We start from the raw sequence: 14,288 nt of genomic DNA on the forward strand, positions 1-14,288 counted from the left end.
CATGCCAGTATGATAGACATGTCTGGGTCGAACTTTGTTTTGGCAGCGCCTATTCTCCCAGATTCTAGGAATTCTACACGTCCAACTTCAAGAGCTATGTGGTCTTGTAGCTGCTTGTTATTATTCCCCAGTTGAGTCAGCAGAGCTGTATGATTATCCTAAATGGCTTTCTCCAAAGATGCACGTAAGCTATCAACTTTACTATTCATTCGTTTTTCAATACACAGCTTCATTTCTTCCATCTTTTTTTCCATTTTTGTACCTAGACTGTTTATCTCCGTCATGAGATTAGCCATGCTATTGGCACTTTCTATCTTTGATAAATTCGGGCTCCATGCTTTTCTCACCGTGTAGATTTCTACCGGTGTCCATATGTTTCTGTTATTGCTGTTCAAGTTAACGTTAGATACCTAGATAACTAAATGTAATGTTATAGCTAGGCTGGACAGATTACTCGCCAAACAATCCCTGACAAGTCTGTCTATTGACTGTATTTCACCCTCACGGGATTCAAACTTCAGCTGCCTCCATTTAAGATCCGATCGCTATGTTTTAAACATTGAAAACGTTTAAATTAAAAAAGTTTGAAATAGTTTGGTCCCATAAAGAAGCAGCTGCGTTTTTCACCGTGTGTACTGGAAGTCTGGATATGTTGCAGGGGTTTGATGGCATAAGCGGGGAGCCCAGCCAAAAATGAGTTGCAGTAGTCTAGACGGGAGATGACAAGTGCCTGGATTAGGACATATACTGCTTCCTTTGTGAGGAAAGGTCGTACTCTACGGATGTTGTAGATGTGAGGCCTGAAGCTATTGCCTCTTCTGTCTAATGGTAAGTCCGCCACTGATCATCACCATCAACTCAGCCCACAGCTCATCCTGGGATTCCCTCTGTAGTAGTACTCCCAGCAGATATTCAGACCAAGAAAATGAGCTCTTAGTCACAGACGGGCATAGAGAGGAGTAATTTAAATCAGGCACTTAATTCACAGCCATGAGGAGAGGGTGGTCCTCTCTATCTACACATCTGTATCAGTACAGCTCAGTCACTAGTTCAGGCTTAGAGGGTTATCAAGAGCAGTGACCAACCACACCAACAGAGGGCAAGCCTGAGGCATTTTAGTCCTTTGATGAGATTAGTGAATAGGACTGACTACAATGGATGATACAGAGAGCCTTTTGTGGGCAGACTGCTAGTGTTAGATAATAGGTTATTATTGAAATGTTCAGCGCGTTTAAAGGGATGCAAGCCAAGGTGATTTTTACATCAGTGATTCTGCACAGTCAGACTGCAAAGTAGTCGATCTCAAACACAAACATTAGATTGGTATTGAAAGAGTGTTCTGCACCTGAATTGGGTATAGAAGTACAGATACTAGAATGGGTATTCCGATTCTATGGTGTGGAGTACCTTGGCTGTGCCCAGACGGGTCTCCAGCTGCCTACACTCCTGCTGCAGGGCGGAAATCTCCTTGTCCTTGTAGAGCAGTGTATCTGCATGCTGTGCCAGGTCACGGGCTCTCTGACGGGCAAACGCCCTCTTGTACTGCTCCACCGCCCCCGGCCGCACCGGAGCTGGGGCGTTCACCTGGACAGAGGGGAAGGGTTAGAGGTTAAGGGTCAACACAAAGCGGATGGAAAATGGAATTGTAAGAAGGACTGTTCATCACAAACTTATACTTATACCCCTTGACCCTCTCAGAAAGGATTGTTTTTCACCTGTCTATTTGCTGGAGGCAAGCCGTTCAAGGTTCCAATTCTCACTCACAAAACAATCTTAATCACAATAAAAACAATTGCCCACATTCTGTCCGTGGGAGCGGCAGTTAAGCGAGCCAAGCCTAACTGGCATTTCAAAGTGTTTTAAATATCAAGACAGTCTATAAATAACATTATATATAAATCAGCCCTGTCCAATTGTTATGAATGTCACACCCTGACCTGTTTCACCTGTCCTTGTGATCGTCTCCACCACCTACAGGTGTCACTTATTTTCCCTGGTGTATTTATCCCTGTGTTTCCTGTCTCTCTGTGCCAGTTCGTCTTGTATGTTCAAGTCATCCAGCGTGTTTCCCCGTACTCCTGCTTCTATTCTCTTTTTGCTAGTCCTCCCGGTTTTGACCCTTGCCTGTTTTCTGGACTCCGTACCCGCCTGCCTTACCATTCTGCATGCCCTGACCTCGAGCCCGCCTGCCACTGTACCTCCTGGCCTCTGAACTGGTTTGATCTTTTACATGTCCACGACCATTCTCTTGCCTACCCCTTTTGGAATGATTTAATAAATATCAAAGACTCAAACCATCTGCTTCCCGTGTCTGCATCTGGGTCTCACCTTGTGCCCTTATAATGAAGTCAAATATAATAGCTGAAGAACTAGCTTTGGCACTCTTAAAGGTTCCTCTCATTTTTCATTGATTGAGGCTTTATTTGTATTGTTTTTGCTGTCTATGGGAAAGGGGAAAGAGGGGGAGAAGAAAAGAGAGAGGGAGGGTGAGAGGGATAGAGAAAGGGTCTTTCTCTCTCAGGCTGGTGAACAGGTGCTGTGTGGAATACGGAGGTAGCCAATGGGCTGCGTGCCTGGTGGCCTGGGTACAAACAGGTGGTTGTACAGGTGGCACACTGGACTAAATGTGGTTGATTAGCCCAAATGTGGTAGAGGGGGATGGGGGAGTTACTCATCTGTGCAGGGGGAATATCTTCCTCTAAATACTACAGTCCCTGTTTTCTTTTATTCTGAGTGAATATTCATACAGTCCAGACAAAGTGTACAAGACAGCTGTGTAGTTTTACAAGTGCAGAACGGTACAAATCTTAGCTCTCATCACACAGGAATGACCTGGGGCCGGTTTCCCAAAAGCATCTTAAGGCTAAGTTAATCGTTCAAACTTTTGTTGGAGCATCGTTAAATCTCTGATCTGTTTCCCAAAACCATCATTATTAACGTTACACTTGAAAACCCTCGTAATCTAACGCCTGCCTCAGACCACACAATTCTTCAAGCTCTGTCAAGTTGGTTGTTGATCATTGCTTTTCAAGGCTTGCCATAGCTTTTCAAACAGATTTAAGTCCATACTGTAACTAGAACACTCAGGAACATTTAATGTCATCTTGGTAAGACACTCCGGAGTATACTTGGCCTTGTGTTTTAGATTATTGTCCTGCTGAAAGGTGAATTGGTCTCGCAGTGGCTGTTGGAAAGAACCAGGATTTTGCCTGTGCTAAGTTTTACTCTATTTATTTTTATGCTTAAAAGACTCCCTAGTCCTTGCCGATGACAAGCATACCCATAACATGATTAAGCCACCACCATGTTTGAAAATATTAAGAGTGGTACTCAGTGATGTGTTGTGTTTGCCGAAACATAGAGCTTTGTATTCAGGACATAAAGTTAATTTCTTTGCCACATTTTTTACCGTTTTACTTTAGTGTCTTATTGCAAACAGGATGCATGTTTTGGAATATGTTTTATTCTGTACAGGCTTCCTTCTTTTCACTTTGTCATTTATGTTAGTATTATTACAATGTTGTTGATCCATCCTCAGTTTTCTCCTATCACAGCCATTATTAAACTCTGTAACTGTTTTAAAGTCACCATTGGCCTCATGGTGAAATCCGTGAGTGGTTTCATTCCTCTGCGGCAAATGAGATAGGAAGGACACCTGTATCTTTGTAGTGACTGGGTGTATTGATACACCATGCAAAGTTGAATTAATAACTTCACCCTGCTCAAAGGGATTGTTTTTACCCATCTACCAATATGTGACCTGTTTCAAGAAGCTAGGCGTATGTCAATACTTCATATGAGAGGAATTTGAACTTATTCTTTTATAAATTTTTTATTTATCAAGATGCAAAAAACAAACGTGTATGCAATAACAAACGTGTATGCAATCTCTAAATACAAATACAATTGTTAAATAGTAGCCTAGTTGGTTTAGCCACTGAAAAATACAGGAACCTTCCCACTAGCCATGATTGGCTGAGATAATTGATGGGCTGGAAAAGCCGAGAGATGAGTTTGGATTGGTCTGCCATGTAGCATGCTTCTGTCTATAACATAAGCTGCTCAGTATGTGTAGATAATCCTTTCTACCACTGCTTTTTTTGAAAGATAATATTTTTGCTACTGCTCAACATTGCTGCCGTTAAGTTAACAGGCTCTATCGACAAAGATCAGTGGGAAAAAGTTGTGATGGACTACTTTCTTGAGGACAATCGTGCCATGCTGACTATCGGACTCTGAAAATGAATCAGACGATGAGGAAATCCCTGATTTACGGAAGAAGTTGACCGAGTTTTGAAATCAGTGGAATGCCTGGTGGAAGCAGAAAGATGATTGCCAATTTTTTTAATTTAACCTTTATTTAACTTGGCAAGTCAGTTAATAACAAATTCTTATTTACAATGACGGCCCACCCCGGCCAAACACTAACCCGAGCGACGTTGGGCCAATTGCGCACTGCCCTATGGGACTCCCAATCACTGCTGGTGTGATACAGCCTGGAATCGAACCTCTAGCACTGAGATGCAGTGCCTTAGACCGCTGCATTACTTGGGAGCCCCAAATGAGGAGAGAGTTTAAAAGAAAACACAGAAGGTTGTTGTTTAAAACCTCTTGAAGCTAGGGGGCAGAATTTTTATGTTTGGAAAAATAACGTTCCCATTGTAAACTGCCTATTTCTCATGTCCAGGTGCTAGAATGTGCATATAATTGACAGAGTAGGATAGAAAACACTCTAAAGTTTCCAAAACTGTCAAAATATTGTCTGTGAGTATAACAGAACTGATTTTGCAGGCGAAAACCTGAGAAAATCCAACCCGGAAGTGACCTCTATTTTGAAAAATCCCTGTTCCATTGCCTGCCTATCCTCCATTTAAAGGGATATCAACCAGATTATTTTTCCTGTGGCTTCCTCAGGGTGTGAACAGTCTTTAGACATAGTTTCAAGCTTTTATTTTGAAAAATGAGCGAGATTTATCAAAACGCGTCAGTGGATACACGGATGCCCCTCCATTAGTTGTTGCGCTCGGCACTGTTTGCTAGACATTTTCTTTCTCTCCAGTATTGAATAGTTTACAGTCCGGTTGAAATATTATCGATTATTGATGTTAAAAACAACCTGAGGATTGATTATTAAAAACGTTTGACATGTTTCTACGACCTTTACAGACACTATATGGAATTTTCGTCAAGCCTTGATGACTTGCCTAAGGCTGTGGAATACTGAACATAACGCGCCAAACAAATTTAGTTTTTTTTATATAAAAAACAAAAGGAACATATCGAACAAAAGGAACATTTATTGTGTAACTGGGAGTCTCGTGAGTGCAAACATCCGAAGATCATCAAAGGTAAGCGATTAATTTTATTGCTTTTCTGGCTTTCGTGACATATCTACATGGCTGCTAGGTGTTCTTAATGTTTTGTCTAGTGATCGATAAACTTGGATTGCTTTCGCTGTAAAGCATATTTTCAAAATCTGACACGACAGGTGGATTAACAACAAGCTAAACTGTGATTTGCTATATTGTACTTGTGATTTCATGATTATAATTTTTTTTTGCAAAAATTTGGCGCTCTGCAATTCAGCGGTTGTTTACGAAAATGAACCCGCTAAAGGGATCCGTGCGTCAAGAAGTTAAAACACCTGTCCCTGGATTACATCTTCAAACTAAGGGCAACCATGACATCCATGACAGAGAGGGAGAAGCGTTCATCCATGTATACAGGTAAAAGTCTAGCTACATTTTCAGATATCATACATTCTAATTTTGTCAGAAAGTCGTTTTCATTGCAAATTAACTTCTCTAGGGTATGTGGGACGGTAGCGTCCCACCTCGTCAACAGCCAGTAAAACTGCAGGGTGCCAAATTCAAAACAACAGAAATCCCATAATAATTTTTATTCCTGAGGATAGCACAATTGTAAACAAAGAGAGATAGGCATATTCCAACCCTGCAGGCACGACACAAAACGCAGAAATAAAAATATAATTCATGCCTTACCTTTGACGAGCTTCTGTTGTTGCACTCCAATATGTCCCATAAACATCACAAATGGTCCTTTTGTTCGATTAATTCCGTCGATATATATCCAAAATGTCCATTTATTTGGCGCGTTTGATCCAGAAAAACACAGGTTCCAACTTGCTCAAACGTGACGACAAAATATCTCAAAGGTTACCTGTAAACTTTGCCAAAAATTGTCATACTACTTTTGTAATACAACTTTAGGTATTTTTTTACGTTAATAATCGATAAAATTGAAGACGGGATGATCTGTGTTCAATAGAGGATTAAAACCAACCGTAGCATGCCTTCTGGTCATGCGCTTCAATCTAACAGGACACCTAGAGTGACTCGACTTCAAGATGGCCGTATTTCTTCATTACACAAAGGAATAACCTCAACCAATTTCTCTAGACTGTTGACATCTAGTGGAAGCCGTAGGAACTGCAATCAGGTCGCTTAGAAATCTGGTTTCCCAATGAAAGCTCATTGAAAAGAGAGTGACCTCAAAAAAAATGAAAATCTGAATGGTTTGTCCTCGGGGTTTCGCCTGCTAAATAAGTTCTGTTATACTCACAGACATGATTCAAACAGTTTTATAAACTTCAGAGTGTTTTCTATCCAAATCTACTAATAATATGCATATCTTATCTTCTGCGGGTGAGTAGCTGGCAGTTTAATTTGGGTATGCTTTTCATCCAAACGTGTAAATGCTGCCCCCTACCCTAGAGAAGTTAAAGAGTACTGTTAGTTAGATGGCCAACGTTAGCTGGCTGGCTCGCTAGCTAATGTTACGCATATGATCTGTGTAGTAATATTATTCACATCTCAGATAGCCATTGCATGGCTAGTTATAGCCTAATGTTAGCCAACTAGCAAACATTGAACCTAGTTGTTTAGCTTCAGCTACCTGCAGATTCATGCATGGTGCAAGGTCATATGAGTTGGGATTATGGTTAATTGTTTAGCTAGCTAGATACTTGTCTAAACAAAAGACTCCACTATGAAAGTAACCATTTCACTGTACCGTTTACACCTTTTGTATACCGTGCATGTGACAAATAAACTTTGATTGTATTTGATATAGTGTGTGTTTACCAGAGACGGTAATGTGAAGAACAACATGACCTGCACCAAAGTAAGACTGGGATATAGGCCAAGGACTAGATCAATTGCATTTTTACTACTACCTTTACTACACTACCTTCTTCACTCTGTTTCACACATGGCCTCACATGTGATTCCTTAAAGAGATGGGTGGGGCTAAGGCTTAAGAGGGTGTGAACGATGTTGAATGGGTGTAGACAAAGAGCTCTTCAGTAGGTACCAAAACATTCACAGGCCATTTTCTCAAAAGTGGGTTTACAAGTTAATTTTCAAAGCAGAATTACTTTTCCATTGTTCCTCAACTGCAGTGTATGATATACAATTTTCTAGCTCTAAGTCTCTACTTTTATATAAAATAAAAAAAACACAAAACACATATATATATATATATATACAGTGGGGCAAAAAAAGTATTTAGTCAGCCACCAATTGTGCAAGTTCTCCCACTTAGAAGTTGAGAGAGGCCTATAATTTTCATCATAGGTACACTTCAACTATGACAGACAAAATTAGAAAAAAAAATCCAGAAAATCACATTGTAGGATTTTTAATGAATTTATTTGCAAATTATGGTGGAAAATAAGTATTTGGTCACCTACAAACAAGCAAGATTTCTGGCTCTCACAGACCTGTAACTTCTTCTTTAAGAGGCTCCTCTGTCCTCTACTCGTTACCTGTATTAATGGCACCTGTTTGAACTTGTTATCAGTATAAAAGACACCTGTCCACAACCTCAAACAGTCACACTCCAAACTCCACTATGGCCAAGACCAAAGAGCTGTCAAAGGACACCAGAAACAAAATTGTAGACCTGCACCAGGCTGGGAAGACTGAATCTGCAATAGGTAAGCAGCTTGGTTTGAAGAAATCAACTGTGGGAGCAATTATTAGGAAATGGAAGACATACAAAACCACTGATAATCTCCCTTGATCTGGGGCTCCACGTAAGATCTCACCCCGTGGGGTCAAAATGATCACAAGAACGGTGAGCAAAAATCCCAGAACCACACGGGGGGACCTAGTGAATGACCTGCAGAGAGCTGGGACCAAAGTAACAAAGCCTACCATCAGTAACACACTACGCCGCCAGGGACTCAAATCCTGCAGTGCCAAACGTGTCCCCCTGCTTAAGCCAGTACATGTCCAGGCCCGTCTGAAGTTTGCTAGAGAGCATTTGGATGATTCAGAAGAAGATTGGGAGAATGTCATATGGTCAGATGAAACCAAAATATAACTTTTTGGTAAAAACTCAACTCGTCGTGTTTGGAGGACAAAGAATGCTGAGTTGCATCCAAAGAACACCATACCTACTGTGAAGCATGGGGGTGGAAACATCATGCTTTGGGGCTGTTTTTCTGCAAAGGGACCAGGACGACTGATCCGTGTAAAGGAAAGAATGAATGGGGCCATGTATCGTGAGATTTTGAGTGAAAACCTCCTTCCATCAGCAAGGGCATTGAAGATGAAACGTGGCTGGGTCTTTCAGCATGACAATGATCCCAAACACACCGCCCGGGCAACGAAGGAGTGGCTTCGTAAGAAGCATTTCAAGGTCCTGGAGTGGCCTAGCCAGTCTCCAGATCTCAACCCCATAGAAAATCTTTGGAGGGAGTTGAAAGTCCGTGTTGCCCAGCAACAGCCCCAAAACATCACTGCTCTAGAGGAGATCTGCATGGAGGAATGGGCCAAAATACCAGCAACAGTGTGTGAAAACCTTGTGAAGACTTACAGAAAACGTTTGACCTCTGTCATTGCCAACAAATGGTATATAACAAAGTATTGAGATAAACTTTTGTTATTGACCAAATACTTATTTTCCACCATAATTTGCAAATAAATTCATAAAAAATCCTAATCCTTTTTCTCATTTTGTCTGTCATAGTTGAAGTGTACCTATGATGAAATTTACAGGCCTCTCTCATCTTTTTAAGTGGGAGAACTTGCACAATTGGTGGCTTACTAAATACTTTTTTGCCCCACTGTATATACAGTGGGGAGAACAAGTATTTGATACACTGCCGATTTTGCAGGTTTTCCTACTTACAAAGCATGTAGAGGTCTGTAATTTTTATCATAGGTACACTTCAACTGTGAGAGACGGAATCTAAAACAAAAATCCAGAAAATCACATTGTATGATTTTTAAATAATTAATTTGCATTTTATTGCATGACATAAGTATTTGATCACCTACCAACCAGTAAGAATTCCGGCTCTCACAGACCTGTTAGGTTTTCTTTAAGAAGCCCTCCTGTTCTCCACTCATTACCTGTATTAACTGCACCTGTTTGAACTCGTTACCTGTATAAAAGACACCTGTCCACACACTCAATCAAACAGACTCCAACCTCTCCACAATGGCCAAGACCAGAGAGCTGTGTAAGGACATCAGGGATAAAATAGTAGACCTGCACAAGGCTGGGATGGGCTACAGGACAATAGGCAAGCAGCTTGGTGAGAAGGCAACAACTGTTGGCGCAATTATTAGAAAATGGAAGAAGTTCAAGATGACGGTCAATCACCCTCGGCCTGGGGCTCCATGCAAGATCTCACCTCGTGGGGCATCAATGATCATGAGGAAGGTGAGGGATCAGCTCAAAACTACACGGCAGTACCTGGTCAATGACCTGAAGAGAGCTGGGACCACAGTCTCAAAGAAAACCATTAGTAACACACTACGCCGTCATGGATTAAAATCCTGCAGCGCACGCAAGGTCCCCCTGCTCAAGCCAGCGCATGTCCAGGCCCGTCTGAAGTTTGCCAATGACCATCTGGATGATCCAGAGGAGGAATGGGAGAAGGTCATGTGGTCTGATGAGACAAAAATAGAGCTTTTTGGTCTAAACTCCACTCGCCATGTTTGGAGGAAGAAGAAGGATGAGTACAACCCCAAGAACACCATCCCAACCGTGAAGCATGGAGGTGGAAACATCATTTTTTGGGGATGCTTTTCTGCAAAGGGGACAGGATGACTGCACCGTATTGAGGGGAGGATGGATGGGGCCATGTATCACGAGATCTTGGCCAACAACCTCCTTCCCTCAGTAAGAGCATTGAAGATGGGTCGTGGCTGGGTCTTCCAGCATGACAACGACACGAAGCACACAGCCATGGCAACTAAGGAGTGGCTCCGTAAGAAGCATCTCAAGGTCCTGGAGTGGCCTAGCCAGTCTCCAGACCTGAACCCAATAGAAAATCTTTGGAGGGAGCTGAAAGTCCGTATTGCCCAGCGACAGCCCCGAAACCTGAAGGATCTGGAGAAGATCTGTAGGGAGGAGTGGGCCAAAATCCCTGCTGCAGTGTGTGCAAACCTGGTCAAGAACTACAGGAAATGTATGATCTCTGTAATTGCAAACAAAGGTTTCTGTACCAAATATTAAGTTCTGCTTTTCTGATGTATCAAATACTTATGTCATGCAATAAAATGCAAATTAATTATTTAAAAATCATACAATGTGATTTTCTGGATTTTTGTTTTAGATTCCGTCTCTCACAGTTGAAGTGTACCTATGATAAAAATTACAGACCTCTACATGCTTTGTAAGTAGGAAAACCTGCAAAATCGGCAGTGTATCAAATACTTGTTCCCCCCACTGTATATATATATATATATATATTATAATGTTGTCTTTGTCTCTCAAAATAACTGTAATGTGGTTAACTTTAAAAATCTAAATGATTCAAATATAAAAGTAAAAATTCAACCAGAGTGTGCCCTTAGATCGTGGGAAAGGCCACACTTGACCGTTGCACTTGAATCATTCCCACGGTGAATGGCTAAGCCCGCAACGCTATGTAACCACACACTGTTGCAGAGACTTTGATATTACCGGACGCAATTGATATGGTGAAAATTAATGTGTGAGGAGGCGAGGGACAGAAACTCACATTAATACCTTTGCCAGGTATCACTGTGAAACTAAGAATTGATGCCTTAGCTAGCAATCAAGAGGAAACTCTGACTGAACGACTCAAACTCCTCACCTTATACTCTCCAAAAGGTTGTTAGCGGTGAGGGCCGAGATGCCAATGCAATGACTTTTGTTCGTTACATTTCGGGGGATGCTATTCACAAGGACAGTGCCTTCGGAAAGTATTCAGGCCCCTTGACTTTTTCCATATTTTGTTACGTTTCAGCCTTATTCTAATATACACACAATAAGCCACAATGACAAAGCAAAAACAGGTTTAGACATTTTTGCTAATTTATAAAAAAATAAAAAAATGGAAATATCACATTTACATAAGTATTCAGAACCTTTAGTCAGTACCTTGTGGAAGCACTGTTGGCATCGATTACAGCATCGAGTCTTCTTGGATATGACGCTACAAGCTTGGCACACCTGTATTTGGGAAGTTTGGATGGGGAGCGTTGCTGCACAGTTATTTTCAGGTCTCTTCAAAGATGTTCGATCGGGTTCAAGTCCGGGCTCTGGCTGGGCCGCTCAAGGACATTCAGAGAGTTGTCCCAAAGCCACTCCTGCAATGTCTTGACTGTGTGCTTAGGCTCGTTGTCCTGTTTGAAGGTGAACCTTCAATCTGAGGTCCTGAGCACTCTGGAGCAGGTTTTCATCAAGGATCTCTCTGTACTTTGCTCCGTTCATCTTTCCCTCAATCCTGACTAGTCTTCCTGCTGCTGAAAATGATTCCCACCATGATTCAACATATGGATGGCGCCAGGTTTCCTCCAGAAGTGACGCTTGGCATTCAGGCCAAAGAGTTCAATCTTGGTTTCATCATGGCCAGAGTCCTTTAGATGCCTTTTGGCAAATTCCAAGTGGGTTGTTATGTGTCTTTTACTGAGGAATGGCTACCGTCTGGCCACTCTACCATAAAGGCTTGATTGGTGGAGTGCTGCAGAGATGGTTGTCCTTCTGGAAGGTTCTCCCATCTCCACAGAGGAACTCTAGAGCTCTGTCAGAGTGACCATCGGGTTCTTGATCATCTCCCTGACCAAGGCCTTTCTCCCCCGATTGCTCAGTTTGGCCGGGCGGCCAGCTATAGGAAGAGTCTTGGTGGTTCCAAACTTCTTCCATTTATGAATGATGGGAGGCCACTGTGTTCTTGGGGACCTCCAATGCTGCAGAAACTTTTTGGTACCCTTCCCCTCTGTGCCTCGGAGCTCTACGGAAAATTCCTTTGACCTCATGGCTTGGTTTTTGCTCTGACATGCACTGTCAACTGTGGGACCTTATATAGACAGGTATGTGCCTTTCCAAATCATGTCCAATCAATTGAATTTACCACAGGTGGACATCTCAAGGATGATCAATGGAAACAGGATGCACCTGAACTCAATGTCCAGTCTCATAGCAAAGGGTCTGAATACTTATATAAATAAGGTATTTCTGTTTTTTATCTGTAATACATTTGCAAACACCTATTTTCGCTTTGTCATTATCGGGTATTGTGTGTAGATTGAGTACATTTTGTTATTTAATACATTTTTGAATAAGGTTGTAACATAACAAAATGTGGAAAAAGGGAAGGGGTCTGAATACCTTCCGAATGCACTGTATTACGGGCAGCGGGCAGGCCTTTGCACTTTGCACATTATGAATATGTCTCCCTCTGCCATATGGACTCATTATATCACCCACTGAGCCATAATGGATACACCTAGAGCAACTGACGGCAAAAGAGCTGAGCACAGGACTCAGAGATATGCAGCTGGTAACTTTAATTGTAAACTACATTGTGCATGCCTGTTCGCAAAACTATTTGGAGATATGGGATCAGAGCATGACAATGTTTTATTTCACACCGAGGCTTGGTGGTTATCGAGCGGGAGTGTTGGGAAGATTTTTTGAATTCAGAGAGGAACTGTTGTCATTTTCAATTAATATAAAAACAGACTTTGTTGAATTTCTGTTTAATGAAAAGAAAATGTGTCCTCCTTGCATATGTTATGGACATATTCGGGAAAGTGAACGAACTGAATGCAAACATGCAGGGGAAATACAACAAAATTCTACAGATGAGTGACCGAATCAGCGAAATCCGTTTGACTGTGATCCTGGCTCAGTTGACATGCCAGTAAGTGAAATCGAACAGCTGATCGAACTGTCATGTGACTGAACGCTGCAAACAACGCATTCACGGGTCACAATGGAGAAGTTTTTGTTCCTGACTCAAAGGGATACTGTGCCGTCTCCCTCCGAGCATTATAACTCATGGAACGCCGATTTAGTGCTCTCATCTGCATTAAAAACAAATATCAATCCAGTTTGGATGTGACAGGAGAGATGAGGTGCCCACTGTCAACCACACCCCCTGACTTTGATCATCTCCAACGCGACCTGCATCAAGCACACCTATCTCATTAATGTGGTGAGGTGGTGAGATAATTTATCTTATGTCAGATTACTTTGCAATTGACTGCCATAGCACCAATTCAAAAAGTCAACATTGGCTGTTAATGACATAATTGTTTTACACATGGTTGGGGTCGAAATAATTTTCAGATATCAAAATGGGGTCGTGGGCCAATAAAGTTTGGGAACCCCTGCAGAAGTGTGAAATAGACCTTGGTTTTAAATAGTATTTAATTTATTTCAAATACCTTACCTGTATTTGAATGAAATGTAGCTGGCAGGCAGGTTCAAGTGTAGGCACAGGTCAAAGTATTTGAAAGAAAACAACTACTATTTGAAATCAGGTCAGCAGAGCAGTGGGAAGAAGTTTAAGCCATGTAGGAAGGCACTAGCTATTCTAATAGGCAGTGTGTGTACCACTGAGGTTGGCCGCTTAGGAAATGGCGCCGACTACTTACGAGTTCTAACCTGACTGTGTTATTTAGTGACTTTTTTTGTGTTTATCTTTACTTTTTGTTGTATAGAAAGTTCATACTATTATCACACACTGGACATACCAAACATTAGGAACACCCTTTTTGCCCTCAGTACAGACTCAAATCTTCGGGGCATAGATTTGAAAGCGTTCCACAGGGATGCTGGCCCCCCATGTTGACTCCAATGATTCCCATAGTTGTGTCAAGTTGCCTGGATGTCCTTTGGGTGGTGGACCATTCTTGATACACACAGGAAACTGTTGAGCGTGAAAAACCCAGCAGTCTTGCAGTTCGACACAAACTGGTGCACCTGGCACCTACTACCATACCCTGTTCAAAGGCACTTAAATATTCTGTCTTGCCCGTTCACCATCTGAACTGAACACA

The 14,288-nt window shown here is 41.8% G+C and overlaps 1 protein-coding gene across 7 annotated transcripts in view; it reads right to left on the minus strand.

Moving 5' to 3' along the window:
* Positions 1-14,288, minus strand: part of LOC139582855 (peripheral-type benzodiazepine receptor-associated protein 1-like) — a 194,116-nt gene that overhangs the window by 87,527 nt on the left and 92,301 nt on the right. For all 7 annotated transcript variants that reach the window (XM_071413257.1, XM_071413283.1, XM_071413247.1 and 4 more), the window contains one exon: positions 1,408-1,584. In XM_071413257.1, coding sequence (XP_071269358.1) covers positions 1,408-1,584 — 177 coding nt within the window. The remainder of the gene's footprint in view (positions 1-1,407; positions 1,585-14,288) is intronic.

Source organism: Salvelinus alpinus, chromosome 1 (genome assembly GCF_045679555.1).
Source record: "Salvelinus alpinus chromosome 1, SLU_Salpinus.1, whole genome shotgun sequence".
Lineage (NCBI taxonomy): Eukaryota > Metazoa > Chordata > Actinopteri > Salmoniformes > Salmonidae > Salvelinus > Salvelinus alpinus.